Below are 19033 nucleotides of genomic sequence, written 5' to 3'. Positions count from 1 at the left end.
TGCTTGCAGACCAGCTGGATTTCCTCCCTAGGGAGTTCAAAAGTCAACAGATGGAAGAGTTGAGGAAATGTGGATGTTCAAACATGGGCAGAATGGTGAATGTTACACAGTGTGTAAAGTGGCCACTTAAACCCGCCAATGACAGGTCATTAGCCCTGTAAATGCCCAGAATTCCATATTCCCTTCTCAAAAATGTATTTAATTTACACATTGACAAAGCCACATGAAATAGCCACGCCAACTGATTATAATTTTTGAAATATATGTATAGGTGTGATATGGTTTATATATTATATCAAATTATATGCAGTAAAAATGTAATCACAACCAGGTTGAAAACAAAAGTTTCTAGGTAGAAAACATGATTAATGAAGAAAAATGTTTAAACTTTTCGAATTGAATACGATTTTTGAAAGAAACGTATTTTTTACTTGAATGTAGAATACAGCTAAATTATTTAGTTTTGTAAGTCGGTTACTTTCCATAAAAAGTTGTACAAAATAAATGTCTGTTTTAAGTAAACTTGTAACTTTACTTGCCACAAGTTTGTTCTTACAAATAAATAAAAGAAAACGAAACAGTTTTGTTCAGACGGAATAAGCAATTAAGATGGAAAAACAAGGGAGGAAATATGACGCGAAAGAATATCTGTCTTGCCAAGAGCTCGCATCCCTCTAATGCCTTTCTGGGAAATAATATTTCAATGTAAGCAAAGCTTCTCATGCATAATAAATGCTCGGTATAAGGAACACACTGACTTAAAAATAGTGAGACAATGCTGCAGTGAAACCGGATTGCAACTCGGGGCGTAAATAACCATTATAGCAAAATGTCGGCTTTTCTCGTTCGTGTAGAAATTTTTATTATTATACCTGTATTTAAATTTGTTTTAGTTTGAAATGGTCCACAGAAAATTTTCATTATAGTTGTAATGACGTTTGTTGCCTTGATATATCATATTTACATGTATAATTTCTCTGTACGTGTGATGTCACGTGTAGTCCTCCTAAATGGCTTAACCGATTTACGTGCGGTTTTCATAGAAATATAGATCTTTGCGCTGTAATTGAATATATAAAAAAGAAGTTAGGAGCATAAATGCTTTATTCATCGATCCACCAGGATTGCATTCGAGGAGAATGCATTTGCAAAAAAATGGAAAAAAATGTTTTTTTTGTATGTAAAAAAAGTTTGATTTTGAATATTTACAAACATAATTGGTTTTTTGTGGATCTCAATCAGATTCTTTCCTTAAACTCTTTAAAATTTCTACCCATTTATTTCTTTTTATTGGATTTCTGTTAACACTAAAATAATACTGATTTCAACACATTAAAAAAATCGTATTCCTACTTAAGAACACCCCTTTCTTGGTGAAACGACCGGAGTTTGACGTTTGCAAAAAGAATGCCATATTTAAAAAAATATTTATTTTATGTTTTGGAATTCAACCATAAACAAGTACCTTCTTAAATTTAATATTTGAATATAAACTATTTTTAGTTTTGGAATTCAATCACAAGCAAGTACCTAGGTACCTACTTATTAATAAAAAGTATTTTCAAGGCAAGCCAACTTTCGGGCAAAACAACGTCTGTCGGGTCCGCTCGTTAAATATAAAACATTACTCAGAACTGTTAAGTTTTATTAATTTTCGTATGGTTATTTTTTAAGACGGGAGTTAGTACCTAACAAATTTCTGACATCACTGCGACCTATGTAGATCTATTGAGACAGGTTGCCGTAAATTAATTATCGTCCTCAAAGCCTAGGCATTTGAAGAACCGAGACACTGAATGAAGGGCGTGTGCTTCATTATATATATATTTAATATATTATTATATATTATATAGCATAGTAAAAGTACTAATAAATATTAAAATATCATATGTTGTATGTGATTTGCTTATTTATTTTATATTATTTATGAAAAACATTATTTATACATAGGTTGATTACAAAGACACAGTTTATGGTGATACATGTTATCTTACTTATTATTTTAATTTATTTTACTTTACATTTTATTCTACTGCCATTTATCCTAGACTTGAATAAGAAATACGGAACACAATTCACATAATGTACTTGACTACGTATATTAAGAAAGCTTTAAAACATGAATGACATCAATTTCTATTGACTAGATTTAAAACATATATTTCTACCGTCAAAATCATTAATAATAATTTAAGAAAAAAACAAATGAATGATAAAACAGTAGGCAACTGATGTTTTTTTTTTCACTTTTTTGTTTTGTAGAATGTAAAAAAACTGTTACTTTAAAAATGAACAAAAATACTTAATACGTGCTCAAAAAGTTTAATAATTAAGTATTGATAGTAAAGTTGATAACTTTAGGTTCGACTCCCGCCAATTGGAAGAATGATATCTAAAAAAATTTATCTCGATAGGTCTGGATGCTGGGTATATATTTTTAATAATTTCCTTCCATATTTTTTCTTTCTCACTCGCTAACAAGCTTTTAAAATAGAAACTTAGCGGTTCATTCTTAAAAATGTTCGGACAGGCGCCAACTAACGCATTAAAAAAACGTTATTGAACATTCTAACGCACTGTTCTTCATTATAGATTTTCGAAATTATTTAATTTTTATAATGCACAATTCTCTATCAACTTACCTTGACTAAAAACTTATCATTTCGGGAGAGACGAATCATTGAGTAAATCCAGGCCACTTGCAGCTTCCAGCGAATATCGTCATTTTTTATTTTATTTTCTTATTGTTTGAATTTATTTTTTAAAATAACAGAATGAAAAAGTTTGGTTCTTTGCAGAATATTTAGTTATAAAATTATTTGAATTTTGACGTAATATTTTTCTTGTGTTTATCATAAATTTCATCATCGTTTGTTACTTCAATGTGAAATCTATATGTTTAAAAAACTTTGTGAAAATAAAAGTACGAATTTATCATCATTATTATTTCCCTTTTATACCCAGTGGTACATAGGGCAATGCATTGATAAACTAAATGTAGAGTATTTTGATCATCTTTTACATGAAAGTAACATAATCGGTCTAGTCACCATGCCAGGAATCGAACCCCGGACCTCAAGAATAATAAACAAACGCGTAAACCACAACACAACGAGGCGGACTTATCTCTTTTAAATTTTTACAATATCATGAATTACTTAAATATTATCCATTTTACCCATTGAGGTATATAACTAGAGAAAGCATAAGCGATCGAAATATGTTCACCTAACCTGTGGCCAATTGGCATATGTTCGATAGAACAGACTTTAGTCTGTTGCAAGCATTTCTTGGGTACTTTTGAATTTTTGTGTCTCCTCGAAATTACTAAAATGCCTACATTTACGCTAAGACACTGCACAAATTGTTTCGGAAAATACACAAAAAGCGATGGTATAATCTTTCACCGGTAATTAGTGTTTTCATCTGAATCAATACATGTTCAAAATAGATATTTGAATGTTGAAAAACGTTTTATTATTATTTTACTAGTACTAATGTCCTAATGATTTTGCCAGTTACCCTACTCCCTCGTTTTCAAGTGTATTTTTCCGTATATGTAGTAAAACGGTAAGCAAATGTGATGCGTATGCGGAAGAAAGCAACATACTGAATAAAACTCACAGTAGACTGATATAAACAGTCCGTGCTTTTTACTGTACTACTTGTTTTGCTTGCTAAAGTCGATATTATATGACGTGATGCCACTTGCATTCTTCGCTGGCCATTCCCTTTCCTATGAGGATGACTTTTTAGCTCGGATTTGTATGGGGTGTTATCCCTATATATATCATCTCAATGGTTTAATTTGAAAAATATTAATGATTCAAACAGGTTTTGCTACCTTATTTAAAGTAATTATCACATGATTTCAAACCAAATGTTTGTTTATATATGTAGCTCTATTTTGAGGGGTATTTAAAGCATTAACTTTAGAGTCAAACATTTAAATAAATCTTATTAAATATTATTGTATTACCGTGCACGTTGTCTTCCCTTTAACAATGGGTGTTACAGAATGTTTTCGTGATTAGTATATATATATTTATATATTTGGATAATTTATATAGCGCCGTTTTTGTGAAAATCACCTCAAGGGCGCTGTACAATAAATAAATATCCCACCACGTCTTGCAGCTACAGAGCGCATAGACGGTTGGGATTCTTGTTCCTCGTCTCCAATTATGATATACATGAGCTAGATTACAGCACGTCTTGCAGCTACAGAGCGCATAGACAATAAAAAATCTAGCCCCTATTTACATTTTTCATTTGACAATAAATTTTAGAGATTTAGTGCTATTAAAAAAAAAAAAACAAATTTATAAAAAAAAAAGTTAGATAACAACAAGTCTTGCAGCTACCGAGCGCATGGACGGTTGAAATTCTAGACCTCATTGACTAAATTTGGATATTTCGTCGTTGATAACATTTATCTATTGAAGCTAGATTACTAATCGTCTTGCAGCTACAAAATGCACGGACAAGTGAAATTCTGGTAACTTAAAATTATCAATAAATTTACAAAAACAAACATTGAGCATAATAGTAAATTTGTAAAGTGTTCGTGCTAAAAAGTGAACAATAAAAAACTAACTAGTATGTACCTATACTCTGATGAAAAAGTAGGTGAGAGTAAATGTTAGTATTTATGTTAATGTAATAATTGTCCTGACGAAGAGACGGGTACGTCACGAAACGATAGAAATTAAGAAGTCGGTAAGTTGTTATGTACTATTGAGTAAGTTGTTATTCACTAACATGAGTATTTTTTTTGCAGATTGTAATCTAATGACGAATTTTTGATAGACATTTGTTTATGGGTCTATCTTTTCCACTCAGTGTTCAGCATCTTCTTTTCCTAAACTGTCCTATGGGCGAAAGAGTAATAGTCAAACATCTGAAAAAATACAGAAATAATTTTTAAGACACGAAGTATATATTCTAACAAATTAAATTAATTACGAAATTAAAATTGGGTATTTAAATGAAATATGTTATTTATTATTATACTACGGTTCAGGCCTGTTTTATAAGTTGTTTGCTTGTAATCCGCTCGTTAAATATCGTCAACTGTTTCGGTAATAACTATTGCAACAATAACTTTAGTAAATTTAGGCTTGTATAACTTAAATTTGGGTGCTTTGCCAAAAAATAAAAAAAAAACATTTGTATTTGCACGTGGTTATATTTATCAATTCCTTTTATAAGCTTTTATTGCTTTAATAGCACGTCCAATAGACATTAAATAATATAATTATCTTTTCCATTGGAAATAAGAATATAACATTATTCATAAAATATTGTAAATGAAGTGTCTCGCTTTCACAGTCAAATATTAATTAAAACTATAATGAAAGTCATTTTTCAATAATTAATAAATTTATTTTCATATTAACCTCTCATAATACATCTTTAATTGCAATATTACAAAAAAATCATAACTTCATTTCTCTATGTTAAACTGATTGGCAAGGATATCTACATTTTTATGACAATGTGATACTATTATTATTAACATTCATCGTATTTTGTTTTATAAATATATATCTACTTATGCCAATTTTATTATTTAATAAATTAGTTACTTTAGTTATTGGATGACATAAATATTTATAATTAAATAGAAAATGCTTACACGAAATACACTAACTTTAACAAAAGATATGTACAACTCTTCGACTAGTCTTCTGTTAATTTTTTATAGAAATATTCCAGTCAGTATTGATCAATAGGCTACTTGTAATTTATTCTCAAATTTTATCTCTAAAATACACGGAAGGCGGACATAAAGTATTTTTATTTATTTCGATCAAAAGAACAGGAATTTGAATATTGCTTAAATAGTGATCCTAATAAATTGTTACAATGGAATGTTTTAGAAATTTTTGGCTCTCCTAGTACCAAATTTTATTTACAAAATCATTGAATTTATATTAAAAAATTTCAACAAAATAAAAACAGTATTCACAGTAAAAAATAAATTTTTAAATACCTAAAAAAATTTACATTGAAATGGCGTGACCTAAATATTTTATATTTTGTATCTAACTAATATTTACATTTTTTTGTAATAACTTACAGTCCATCATAATTTTGGTTTTGTGTATTTTAATTATTTCTTTATTGCTTTATTTATTATACTTTTGTGTAAAAAATTATCATTACTGAAATTTTATTTACATTTTCATACTTAAAATTCTTGCTTAACTTATTTCTAGCTTAAAATGGTTTCGTAATAAAAATATCAAACTTAGTTTAATGGACACTGTGTGAAAACTGTTGCAGAAAAAGTAAGTCAAGCAAAGTAAAATAATTTAGAAACAATATAATAAATATACATTTATCGTTAAACAAAACGTCATAAAAAAACAAAGGAAAATGATCATGGTTGAAAAATCATTATTTTCAAAAACTGTATACACTTTGAAAGTTAAATATCTTGTTTTTCATCACAAAGGTACATCATTACTTTTAAATCACATTTTTTTTTAATTACGAATTTTTGCAGCCAAAATCTCTTAAAATGACGTGTCCGTTTAATTTGTCATTAATTGTTTAGGAGAATTTTGACTTACGAGAAGTATTATTTTTCACAAATCAACGGACCGGTTAATTTCTTTTTGTGTAAAGACCTTACCACCTCCGTCTGAAGCGAATTTCATAGCGGTTGCGGCTTCGTGCAAGAATCTCTCGTGCACGGGGCCGAGCTGAGAGAACTGCTACTGACACCAGAATCGCTGCTCTTCTCCGACAAACATCCTCCTCCGGAACCACCACTGGTTGGCTCCTGGTTGGAAGCACTTCCCCCTCCGACTATATATTTCACAACGTTCAGTTTGTGGTCAGACTCGCAAACATCTTCAACTAAAGTATGGTTAATTCCAGTAGGCTGTCCGGTTCCCGCAGAACTCCTAGACACAGAATTGTTAGATGAATTCTTCAAATGTGACGGCATCGCATTTTTACGTAGCGCGGATTTATTCATAATATTTGTTCTCGATCTAGAAGGCTCCACAGAAACTGTCTGGCCTCTAGCGATGACGTAAGAGTCCATGGTTCGCACACACTTTTCATTATTCATATTGCTCGACGCGACACTGTTTGGCACTGGGATATTTGGAAGATATTGTTCGATCCTATCATCTTTGATTGTGTTAAGTTTGTTACTTTGTTGAGACTCAACTCTTTTAAGAATCTCATTACTACACTGTTGAACTACCGAGTCTAAGTTATTTGGGCTATTTGATGTATTATCGCTGCTATTTTGTTCGTGGTCAGAGTTATCGGAGCGGTGGATGAGAGGAGAGGTCTTGATATGAAGTGGAGCGTCGTAGCACCCCGAGTCCCTTGGAAATTGTCTTCTTCCAAATGGAGATTCTACTTGCTGAGTATTTCCTCTCTTCGAGTCGTCACCTTCAGAGCTTGATCCATGAATGTCTCCTTCGCTACCTAACGAGAGAAAACAAAAAATTTGAAAACAAAATAATTGTATAATTTCAACTAATGAAGGGAGCATGCAATCGTTAAAAAAATAATGCAAAAAGCTTAAAATAAAAACATAAAAATCTAAAGAGCTATTTGTGGCGTGTAATGAAAGACATATGTACTTGATTATGAAACAAGTTTATTAACTTAGAAAAAATAACCAAGTGTGTACACAGCAAACAAAAAAAAAGCACGAACAAAAGAGTATTGATAATACCCAGGAGTTTACTTACAATCCATGTCATGTAACAGTTGCACCGCAGTAAGGATCTTAGCTCTGTGATCAGCTGTCATTATTCCTAAGTAGTCCAAATCTGATGGTTCTATTTCTTTGAATAGTTCAAGATCTTCATATCCATTCATAATAAATATTGAAGAGTACTCTTGCATCCCTATCCTGTGCAGTAAGTCTTCTACTGTCGTTGGTCTTGATTTATGGAAGCCGTACATTGCTGCATTTTTATGAAGCCATTTAGCACTGGAACTATTTCTAATTATTCTGTCTGATAGGACCTCCACATTGATAAATTTAAAGTGTCCTACTCGATTATGCGCTATACCTCTCCAAAGTCCCGATGCATTCATACTGATAACATCGATAATATCACCTTTCTGAAAAAATAAAAGAAAAAACTCAATTAAACTGTAAAACAATCACTTTAATTAAACAATAAACTAAAATGGTTAAATGTTGATTGATTTGTGTTTATTTTAAAGAACTCTATATTTAAATTTACATAAGAAATTAAACACTGATTTGAGTCTAGACAAACAATTGTCACTAAACAATTGTCACGAAATTTTTGTTTATAAATTTGTAAAAACAAAAAAAATAAAACAACTTTGTTTTAAACCACTAATTTTTATTTTCCACCTACCGGTTTCAAAGCAAACAAGCTTCGTCGTCAAGGTTTACGTTACGCCACAAATATTAATAATGTAAATAACCACAAAGTTAGTGCTTTAAATATAAACTTTACACAAAATAAAGTGTTCAGTGGAAAAAAATCAGTGTTTGATTTAAAATATTATATGGTTTAATGTTTTCTTTTTTATTCAATAATTACCTTATATCTTAAAGCGTCCTTGTCGTATGAATTTGGATTGTAGTCTACCAATGCCCTCGCTCTGCAAAGTATTTGTGGACCATGCCCTGTAGGACTGAGTTCGCGATTGTCTTCCGCCGATATTGAAGAATGGTTGCTTCCCGCACGTACTAGAGCTTGAGTACCTAAAATAAAAATTAAATTAATCATCCAAACAAACATTTCATGTTTAACTAACAAAGCAAACGCAGATGCAACTTACTACTTCCAGATCCACTAGGTAGACTTTCGAAAGAACTGTTTGAACAAGGAAAAGCCTGGTCATTATTTGGTCTTCTTTGCGGCTGGTCAACTCCTTGTTCTAATCTTAATCGAGATATTTTTCTTTGGACATCTTGCCTTAGACCTCTCACTCGCCCTACTAATCCAGATACTCCTTCGCAATCTTCCGCGGACTAAAACAAAACATAATATTTACTACAGAGATCAAATTTAACCGATTCGTTGAAGTAGAGATATATTGTGTTAAAACTCACATTATGGACGGTTGCGACGTGTTGAGAGTCGTTCTCGCTTTCTTCCTGGTCTTCGTAGTCTGAACTGTGAGGAGAAAGTCCATCTTCCGGCCGTCTCATTCTGTAGGCCGCCATTTGCCTGTACCCCGCCTGGTTCCCTCGCTGCCCCCCGTCGGTGAGCTCCGAGCGGCCGGTCTCAACTGAAAGGCCAGATAAACGGGAGCTTACTGATTGGATATCAGATCCTGCGTAGTCTCCGCTCTCCCTGTCTCTAGCGGACCTGAGGGGAATTATTGTCGGTGGATAGGGACCAGACTGGGGGAGGATGAGGCCTCTTCTAGGGGCCCCCCTAGCGCTCTCTCTGGGGAGAGAAATATCTCCGGCGCTTCTCAAGGATATAACCCCTTCTCCTCTAGGCTCGTTCCTCAAGTTGAGGGTAAAGCAAACTCTCCCATTTTGGATAGTGGCTGTTGGAACGGGACCACCTCCCATGAGAAAGTCTTCGGGATCACTTTCATAAGGCGGCTCGTCATACCAGTGACCGGGAGCCAGACCCATCATGCGAGCATCTTCATCATACATGTAGGTATCATCTGTAAAATACACCGACATTACTGTCACTGCAGGGAAGCGAATATAACGTTTAATAATTCAAACATTTTTTCCAAAATTGTCGAATGAAATCCAGACCGATATGCAAGAGAGTTGTTAGTAGTAAATATTCCACGTTCATCGACGGAAATCAGGAAAATAAAAAATATTTATATCATTTTAATGAAAATTTGCTGATACCTCGAGTTAAGTATTTTAAAGTTAAAGACAATCTGTACAAATTGACACACAAAACCCACAAAAGACAGCCACCAAAGGAAATTTTATTTAATGTAAGTACTTGAAAAGTTTCATTATGGCTCTAGAGCTCTCACTGTAAACTAATTTGAAACTTGGCAACACCAAAACGTACTTGGAAAGTCGTTTTAGAAAATAAATTCGTATTGTCAGCGTTATGATAAGATGGCATAATAATATAGCGAATGATCGCGGAATATTCTATCCTATTATTTCACCAAATGAATTCAAAATAAGCGTTAAATAAGTATTCTATGAAAATTTATTTTAAAAGCGTTATCTAGCTATATATTTCAGAAGTGAGTAAGGTTTATACAAAACCTAGTATTATATTTACATTACAGGACTTTTTTCAATGCAAACATTGGTTCACTTTAATTTTCATATGAAAATGATGTCAAATATACAATTTCGTAAATACGAAAAATTGTTGTTTTGGTACGAGTAGTTTCAGTACTTAATAAGTTTTTTTTTGTAAACTTGAAACGAGTTAGTAATTTGTTGACTCCAATTAACTTGATTTTAAAAAGTCAGCATGCGATAACTTTCAGTAAAAGTGATTTAAAAAATAGACACGATAATAATCTATGTTATTTTTTTCAAATCAGGGATTATTAGAATCGATACTAATCTTGGGGAATATTCGGCAATCATTTTTTCATCCACCGAGTCCATTTGTCTTTATCCGCTCGTGTGTAGAATTTTTGACAAATGGAATTTTAAATCGCTGGATGGAATACGAAACGAATATTCAAATATCGAACAAGTAAACCGGCGGAAAAAATACCGAAGCGTTGTAATTTCCAAATATTATCGATGGCTTTAGGACGGCGGCGAGAGCTAAGCCGATTAACGTGGAACGTGCAACTTGCGGGTACAGGAGTCGCCAACAGGCGACATTTTGTCTTCCAACATTGCACTTCACCAAATTCAAATATTTAATATATTCATTGATCTTTCTTCTGTAATTTACCCTTAGTTATATCCAGTGAAATTGTAAAAATTCGAAGTAGTTACGACATTCTGAGAAAATATAACTGAGTTTGCAACGGTCGCTAAAACGCGCCAATTCGTCCTCCAGGAGTGCACTTCACAGAAATAAAACGTCGAATTATTTTCATACAGCTTTACTATTTTTATGCATGTTTTTCTCTGATTTTTTTTAGAAATAAAATTTGAGAATAATGAATTGATTCAAAATGCATTTAAGGAAATAATTTAACAGACAGAGAGAAACAAAAATAATGCAGTCACACTACTTTAAAAACTCTAAACTCTCTAAAATCACCAGTCAATACGCTTATGAAAGGTTAATTGTTCACTGTTTGTATTTTGTAAGATCTTAAAAGCTAAACAGAAAAATAAAATTAAAAAAAAACATTTGCGTTCTTACGGTTTACTAAAATATTATATTTTGTCGACCATTTTCAGAGAGTTGTAAATAACTCACATTAGAAAAATTGGGAATCAAGTTGAGGTAGAGTGAGGTTCGAACCACGGACCTTCGATCCGTGAATCTAAGACTCTAGCCACAGAATTACAACCCGATTATGACCTGGAACTTTTGATTTAATATTTTAAAAATGACTCCTGAAGCCACAAAAAAGCGCAAATTTTATAAAATTCATAAAAATCCATTATCTATGCAGGTCAAAGCGAAATGATTTTTTCATCGAATAATAAATTGAAATATTTTGGTTTTTTAATTAAAAAAGCTTTTCTTCTTCATTCCCTTTTCACTTAATGGTGCATAGGGCACTATATTGGTACACCAATCGCAGCGTATATTGATTATTTTTGTTACATGAAGGAAAGATGATCAGTCTTACGCTTCAGGTCAGTCAAGGGACTATGAAATATTCTAGTGTTAAAACACCGTTTAAAATAAATATTTCACATCAACTATGTCGGGAATCGAACCCGAGACCTCTTGCATGGTAGGCAAATGCGCTTATCATTACACCACGAGGTCGATATTTTTTGAAAAATGTTGACTATTGAACTATTATGAAATAAAAAAAAATTGATGAAAATAAACGAAAATGAATTATTAATAAAAAAATAGAAAATTTTGCTTTGGAGTAATTGAACGTAGTTATACAGAAAGCAGCCAGCCATGAAAAAGTGAAACTAAGATAAAAGCTGTTTTGTGAAAATAGTGAATTATAAAATCTACACAACAGATGGAATGTTTTGACTTTAACAAACGATAAACAATGAAAACATAAGTTTTTTTTATATATTATAAACAAGAATCTTATTATGTATTTGACAAGTTTGAATGATTTCTATAGTACCATAAGATTTTTCTAGTTTTGTGGGTGTTTTCTGCAAATTGAGAAATGCCGTTTTGTGATCGACACCTTTTTCCGAAGGTGATTAATACAGTTTTTTTATGAAAGCGGTCTGGCTGTTTTTAGCAGAACATAGAATCGACCTCACTGCACCCGATAACATCAAAATCTCATTTTTCCAAAATTGTGGCCTGGCTGCTTTCTGCATAACTACGTTCAATTGAACTTCATAATTTTGATATATGAGATTTTCCACACACCAAAAGTTCCATAGCCCTGTTGCATCGGTACGGCTTGTATAACCGTCTGGGTTCAACCAATCTACCATCACCAACAACCTACCCATAAAGCGTGCACACATTCGAACTAATTCTTCATTTAGAACTTTCTAGAAATACAAAACGCTCTTAAAAGGCACAGGTAACGTACATCAAATTAAAAATATATACCAACAAAACAGCATTAAAATCACTAAGTGCGAAGATGATAAAATTAAAAACGAATTGACGCTTCGTGATTTTCTTCTTTCTCGAAAAAATGCTATGAGTGAATCCATGGTAAAAAAACATTACAAAACAGAAGTTTAGTAAATTTGAATAATTGGTATGTTATTTAATAATCCAGTAAATAATTGTATACATTAATTTCCATAATCTCAGCATCAAAGTTACATTTAAACATGTTTTGTTGTTTTAAATAAATGTATTCAAACAATAAACGACATCTTGAATATTTGTTATTAATTAATTCTCAAATGGTGGTTATTTTTTAAAGAATAAACATTTTTTTACACGCAATAAGTTAATGAAGTTTAGGAAGGAAAAGTGAATTCTGATTTTTTAAATACATTGAATTATGTAATATTAAGTGCCTTTATAACATAAACATCTTAAAAAATAGCCATTAACTCATTGCCGAGTCTCACACATCGCACCCCCAGAAGTACTCTGTCCTAAGTTTAAATTTTGTTGTTTTGAGGTACCTATGAATGCAGTTTGACAAGATGTTTTTTTTCTCAGGAAAACAAGAGTTGTAAAAAAAAAATATCCGAGTTTTGTGACAAACTTTAGTTTTAAAAAAAAATGATTGGTTAAAATATCATTATTACATTACATTATAATTCCATATGGAATGGAGACGTTTGGAAGAGGCCTTTATCCAGCAGTGGAGAGAATATGGCTGAAGAAGAAGAAGATAATTTTATAAATAGTCAAACGAGCGAATCCCACAAGAATATACTGGGTATTATATACATGAAGTAACGAACATTAATACATTTAAACAAGTTTGTTTTTCCTCTCCCGCAAAATGGAGGATTTATTGTACCACAATGTACTTCAGGGGTTGCGACATATTTTAGTATTTAAATGTTAAATAAAAATAAACTTATACATTATTCCGATTCAGAAGCTAAAATATGAGAAATTCTTGAAATGAAAATTCAATCGATAAAAGTATGATTATTTTTATTATATAACAGATTATTTTAAGAAATATTCTATTGTTATATCAGGAAAAGGAATCAAACAAATGCTAAATAAGTTTTAAAACTAAAAGGTTAATAAATAGTATTTTCAATCTAAGGCAGGTCATCTTACCTCCCATTGGTCCGCGACCTTCTCTTCCGAGATGAAGCAGTCCATGTCGAATGTCCCGCAAAATCTGAAAAAAAAACAATACAACATATTTAAGATCCATTATGTGTTATCTCATGACTGTGTTAACATGCAAAATAATATTTAAGTTTAATGAAAGTTTTCAAATTTGTGTAGGATTGATATAAAAAAATTAAGTAAATGCATTCCGAAGACTGATAAAATCATTTAGTGTTGCGTGTCGCGGCCATTGTGGTAATAATAGTCGAAGGAATAAAAACGTTTCTACAATTTGAAATAGGAACGGCGTGTAATAAATAAAATGGCGGTTCGATGTATGAAAAATTCGCCCGTAAAACACGTGACCGAAAATATTGTAGGACGAAATAAAAGGGAGTGGGCGGAAAGAAATATGAGAAAATGGAAATGAAAAAAGAAAATGGGCAGTAAAATGGAAGAGGCGAAGAAACTTTGGAGAAATACTGAAACGTAACTGCCTTAATTTTATTCTGGTACGGATATGCAGTACGCAAATACGGCCAATATGAGTAATGACGCCCTGGTACTCGGAGAAGGGGAATATAATAAATAACGAACATTTGAAAGCTGCAGAACTTTTCCCTTAATTATTATTTAGTCTGGTAATATTTCGAAAACAATGTTTTAAAGTTGCTTCTGTGTCGAACTGAAACACCGCGTTTCCTTTTTTCCAAAAAACATTTAGTAAGTGGAAAAGTTAAGCCCCAGTGAAACTCGCTGTTCAGTTTGGTTTGGTCACTGAAATTAATTGCACGTTTACTAAAATTATTGTTAATTATCATCGCCTTTCTGCATCTGAAGATATGTAGAGCACTGCATTGGTAGGTTCATTGGTCTTACGCATTAAGTGCCAGCTCGGGGGCTAAGAAACATTCGAATGTAAAAACACCCTTTTAACATTGATATATACATATGTATACTCTAAATGCGACACTAAACACACGTCTTGTGTTTCATTCAACTTAAGTTTTAGAACTCAACTTGTAAATAAGAAGTAGCGTAAAAAAGGACAGCTCTAAATTCACAGTAAACTGACATAGACGGATGCTCTTTTTTACCCATCTACGCGTTTCGTACGGCAATGCTGACGCTTCAACGCTCATTTCTCAGAATTAAATTTCAAACTATCGCTCTTTAAAGCATCATATCTATTTAATTATACCTTAGTGTCTTTTAAATCAATGTTTCGTGTTAACTCACCCCGAGACTTCTTGAATGGTAAGCAAACGCACTGACCATTAGACCCAGTTTACTGAAATACAATTTTAATATTGTTGAATTGAAGAAAACAATGCTACTGTAACTGACGCGCTAACGGCAAATTAGCAGGTCCACCGAAATCACCAGACCCCTTGCCATGTTATGCTTTCGTTTCGTTCATTTTCCGTTTCTCGTTTTTCGTTAGTTCATTTGTTTTCCATACATGTATCTTTTTAACTCTAACGCAATTGACGTATTTCGCTCTCGTTTCCGCTACGTACGAAAGAACACCGAATAACTCTGTGCTAACTACTCAGGACCCCGGTTCCACTGGTTGTTAGTAAGCGGAAACCGGAGAACTAAACGCACCCTCGCCTAAATTCTATCGTATGACAAATTGAGAATAGTCCTGGAAACGGCTTTTTCGCTCCGCCATGCCACGGCGATGCCCTTGGCAGTCCCTAGTGGGGCCGCTCTGCCCGTAACGCCCGCCACAGTCCCCAGTGATGGACTCTCGCTCAATTGACGTCCGTAACAGGTATCAATCACAAATATTGATGAAAATTAATGCAAAACCACATCTTCCACACTCTACATTAAACCCAGAAACCAACTCACTTTCCCTTTCTATAAAATCAAAAGGAGCCCGAATATCTTTTCTTCCGGATAAATCAACTCCTAATGCACTGACTTTTTAAAAATACATTTATCTTGACGTACTTTGAATTTAAAACTGGATACCACAGTGTATGAAGTTCACGTAATTTTTTTTTTCATATCAAGCAAGGTAATCATATTTCCTAGAAGACTCCATTTGAAATTTGTATAAAGGTGTGTTTACACCGAGACATTATACCTGGATAAACCCTCAAGCGTAAAACTGATCACCTTACATTCATGTAACAGATGATCGTGATATACTGCATTGCTCTATTACGCACGGATAGTGGGATGATGATATTAGGTGTAGCGTAAAAAAAAAAAATATATATATTTGGATTTTGTAACCTATATTGTCGATTGTAAATAATATAAAAAATGATATGATCATGAAAAAAAAAAAACACTTTAAGTCATCTTTAAATACATATTAACAAAAGTTAGTATGCATCTAGCAGACGTTTATTTTTAAATACAAGTATCGAAAGATAAATTCTAGAATATGTTGTTATTAACTTAAGTAAATTCATTGAAATTTGAAACTACAGAAATGCAAACGCAGGTATTTAAGCGTTTTTAAATGATCATTGTTGTTTTTGTTTATAAAACAACAATAAGAAGGAAAACAAGAGAATTGAATTAAAGATAAAGTTTCTAAATGTGACTCAATCTCATCTCCAAACGAACTTAGCGCAAAAGACGTCCGCGACAAAACTTATTTGGCGTAATTTCACTTTAAAATGCGGAAACACACGTTGAAGAAACATTATTATCCCCAATTTCTAAAGTTTTCGACGGTAATAAGGCACTCGAGAGTTTCGGAATGCCTCACTTTCCCCGTTTACTACGGCTTATAATGCAATTTACAACGATAAACTCATATTTCAAAAGGGGATTCGTCACAACTGGGCAGTATTGTTTATACAAAGTTGTGTCAAGTTTGTCCCATGCCGAAGATGACAGTATTACCCTATATCCTATGGCAAAGATGACAGACAAAGTAAAAAATAAAGATTATTTATTTTGAGAAATATTTGCAAGTATTAGGGAAAAAGGTGACTCGTTTTCCATTTTCCTAGATTAAATATTTAAATTGTAAATAAATTTCACGTCTCCTTCCTCGAATTTTAGAAGATTTATTGTGTAAAAGCCCTGAAGATTTTTAAAATGCATATTTTTAAGTTTATCCTTTACAAATGGATAAGTGCGTTTAAAAGTAAGACAGTTTTAGTTTTTGATAATCGTAAGAGAAGATATGAAATTAGGAGCAAAAATATTTATACAAATATTACATGCATAACCAAAATATTAATTAAAAGACCCCAAAAATAAAATTTTGATAATTTTATATGCCCATACCTCTTCATGTTCCCTATGAAATTTTTCTTTTTTCTTCATCGCTTCCTGTACTTTTAACTGAAAATAAAACACATTTCACATTAGACTGTGAATTCATTTCATTCACCTTAAAAAGTTTCAGAAAACAAATATTCGAAAGTAATATACATAAAAAGCTGATTAAATTTGGTGTTCCATGCAAGAGATTTTTTGAGACAAAAAATGATTAAACCATTCATAAATAACAGAAAATCGGGTAACGTGAAATTGGGTACGCGAAGCGTAAATTCTATTAGAATTTCAAAAATATTTTGGAATAATGGAATATTTCCAAGTCATAAATACACATAAAGCTTAAAAAAATGCTTCATAGTCAAAAAGTTTTTTACAGAGAACAAATGATTATCCTACAAAATTGTCAAGGATGAAAACTGGCCAAGCAAGGAAGTAGACGGAATATTGTACAAGTTCAAGATATCGACCATCTGTGTGCTTTCTCTGTCTTTTATTTTGCCAAAGGCGTTTGAAAAGGATAGTTGATATAGCTTTGTCTGAATTCAAAGTGACTACCTTGGATCGTTTTGTGTGAACAAAGGGGTAGGCTGGACAACAGATAACGCGTCTCATGCGATAATCATGCATGTCGTAAAACGATTTTACGGATCGACTTTATAGCTTACGGGCTATACTATTTTACTTTTTTAGTAGAATTTGTTATGGATTTCGACATTATCTGAACTCCGAAATATTTTTTAAAGTGTCTGAGAAATAAAAAAAAGCAGACAGATTTTTGAAAACATCAATATTATACTAAAGTTAGCAAATATTGTAAGTAGAATATAAAAAATATTTAAACGATACTCATAAAAATAACACCAACAAAAAATACCGGGTTGATAATTGATGATTATTTACATCACATCTACGTACATACTTGTGATGATCAAAAGACAAAATTTTATGAAATTCGCCGTGTGTCTTCATATTACGGATTTGTTTTACTACTTTATTTAACATTGACAAATATAATAGTAACATGAGTATTTTTTCTTGAGAAAGTCAAATGGAATTATGAAGCATGAAATAAGCAGATTTAAATTTTACTTTCATCAACATGCTTGATTCCATGAGTATATTTTAATCATTTTTATAAAAAAATAAAACTAACTAATCTATTTAGTAGTGAGAAACAAAATCTCGATATAAAATGCAGTTGTAACATCAATAAATTAGACTAGTCAACTTAATTTACATAAAACATGCAATTGTGCTAAAGTGCGAAATTTTTTGAAGGGTATTTCGATATTGAGGTGTGATAAAAGTAAAGCCTCATGCAATAATCTCTGAGCAAAGAAAGATGAACTAAAACGGTGACAAACATCGATCTGTAGATAAATTAAAAAGGTGGTGAGAACATCCTCATTCAGGCCTGAAATAAAATAATGATGACCAATAACCAGAAAGACCTTTACATGCGTACCACTTAAACTTCAAGACAACATAGATTTCCAAAAATACTACAAAATTATAATAAATGAATTGACAAGAACTATGAATGTTTAATCTCCAAGAACCCTAGGTGCGACAGTGGAAAAGGTAATTTTGTGCTAAAGCCAAGATCAGGCAATTCTTGGTCTAGCATTCCATCTCCTAGCTCACCCTATGGATTGTTTCTTCAAAAGTGTTGGGGGCGCCTCCGTTCATCTGGAAGTATCGAAGACGATCATAGTCTCTCGGGTCCACCATGGACCTAAGGGCTGTGTCTCCGGGAGGGCAGAACCCGAGCATTCCACTCTGCAGCACGCTGTCCGGAGTATCCACCTAGTGAGGGAGAAACTCTTTAGGAAGCGCATTGGAATAATCCAACTGAAAGGACAGCTGAAGAAATAACATTGGCGGAATCCCTTAACCATTTTAACAAAAAAATTGACCAACCAAAAAAGACATTGATTTAAACTGGAGATGGTGTTCAAATAAAGAATGATAACAATATTTAGGTAAGTAACTAT

The 19033-nt window shown here is 32.4% G+C and overlaps 1 protein-coding gene across 1 annotated transcript in view; it reads right to left on the bottom strand.

Moving 5' to 3' along the window:
- Positions 1-6445: 6445 nt before the first annotated feature.
- The window catches only part of LOC148276240 (uncharacterized), a 133400-nt gene continuing 120812 nt past the window's right edge, over positions 6446-19033 (bottom strand). Inside the window, exons 6-13 of the mRNA XM_088234539.1 lie at positions 18684-18845; positions 17046-17102; positions 13791-13854; positions 9071-9642; positions 8797-8989; positions 8556-8719; positions 7722-8100; positions 6446-7452 (exon numbers count right to left, since the gene is read on the bottom strand). Of these exons, the coding sequence (XP_088090665.1) occupies positions 6662-7452; positions 7722-8100; positions 8556-8719; positions 8797-8989; positions 9071-9642; positions 13791-13854; positions 17046-17102; positions 18684-18845 (2382 nt within the window). The 3' untranslated portion in view covers positions 6446-6661. The remainder of the gene's footprint in view (positions 7453-7721; positions 8101-8555; positions 8720-8796; positions 8990-9070; positions 9643-13790; positions 13855-17045; positions 17103-18683; positions 18846-19033) is intronic.

This window comes from Micrasema longulum, unplaced genomic scaffold, assembly GCF_059751315.1.
Source record: "Micrasema longulum isolate JH-2025_06_02 unplaced genomic scaffold, ASM5975131v1 h1tg001256l, whole genome shotgun sequence".
Lineage (NCBI taxonomy): Eukaryota > Metazoa > Arthropoda > Insecta > Trichoptera > Brachycentridae > Micrasema > Micrasema longulum.
Note: the sequence above shows the minus strand (reverse complement) of the source record. Positions and strands in the feature narration are given on the sequence as shown.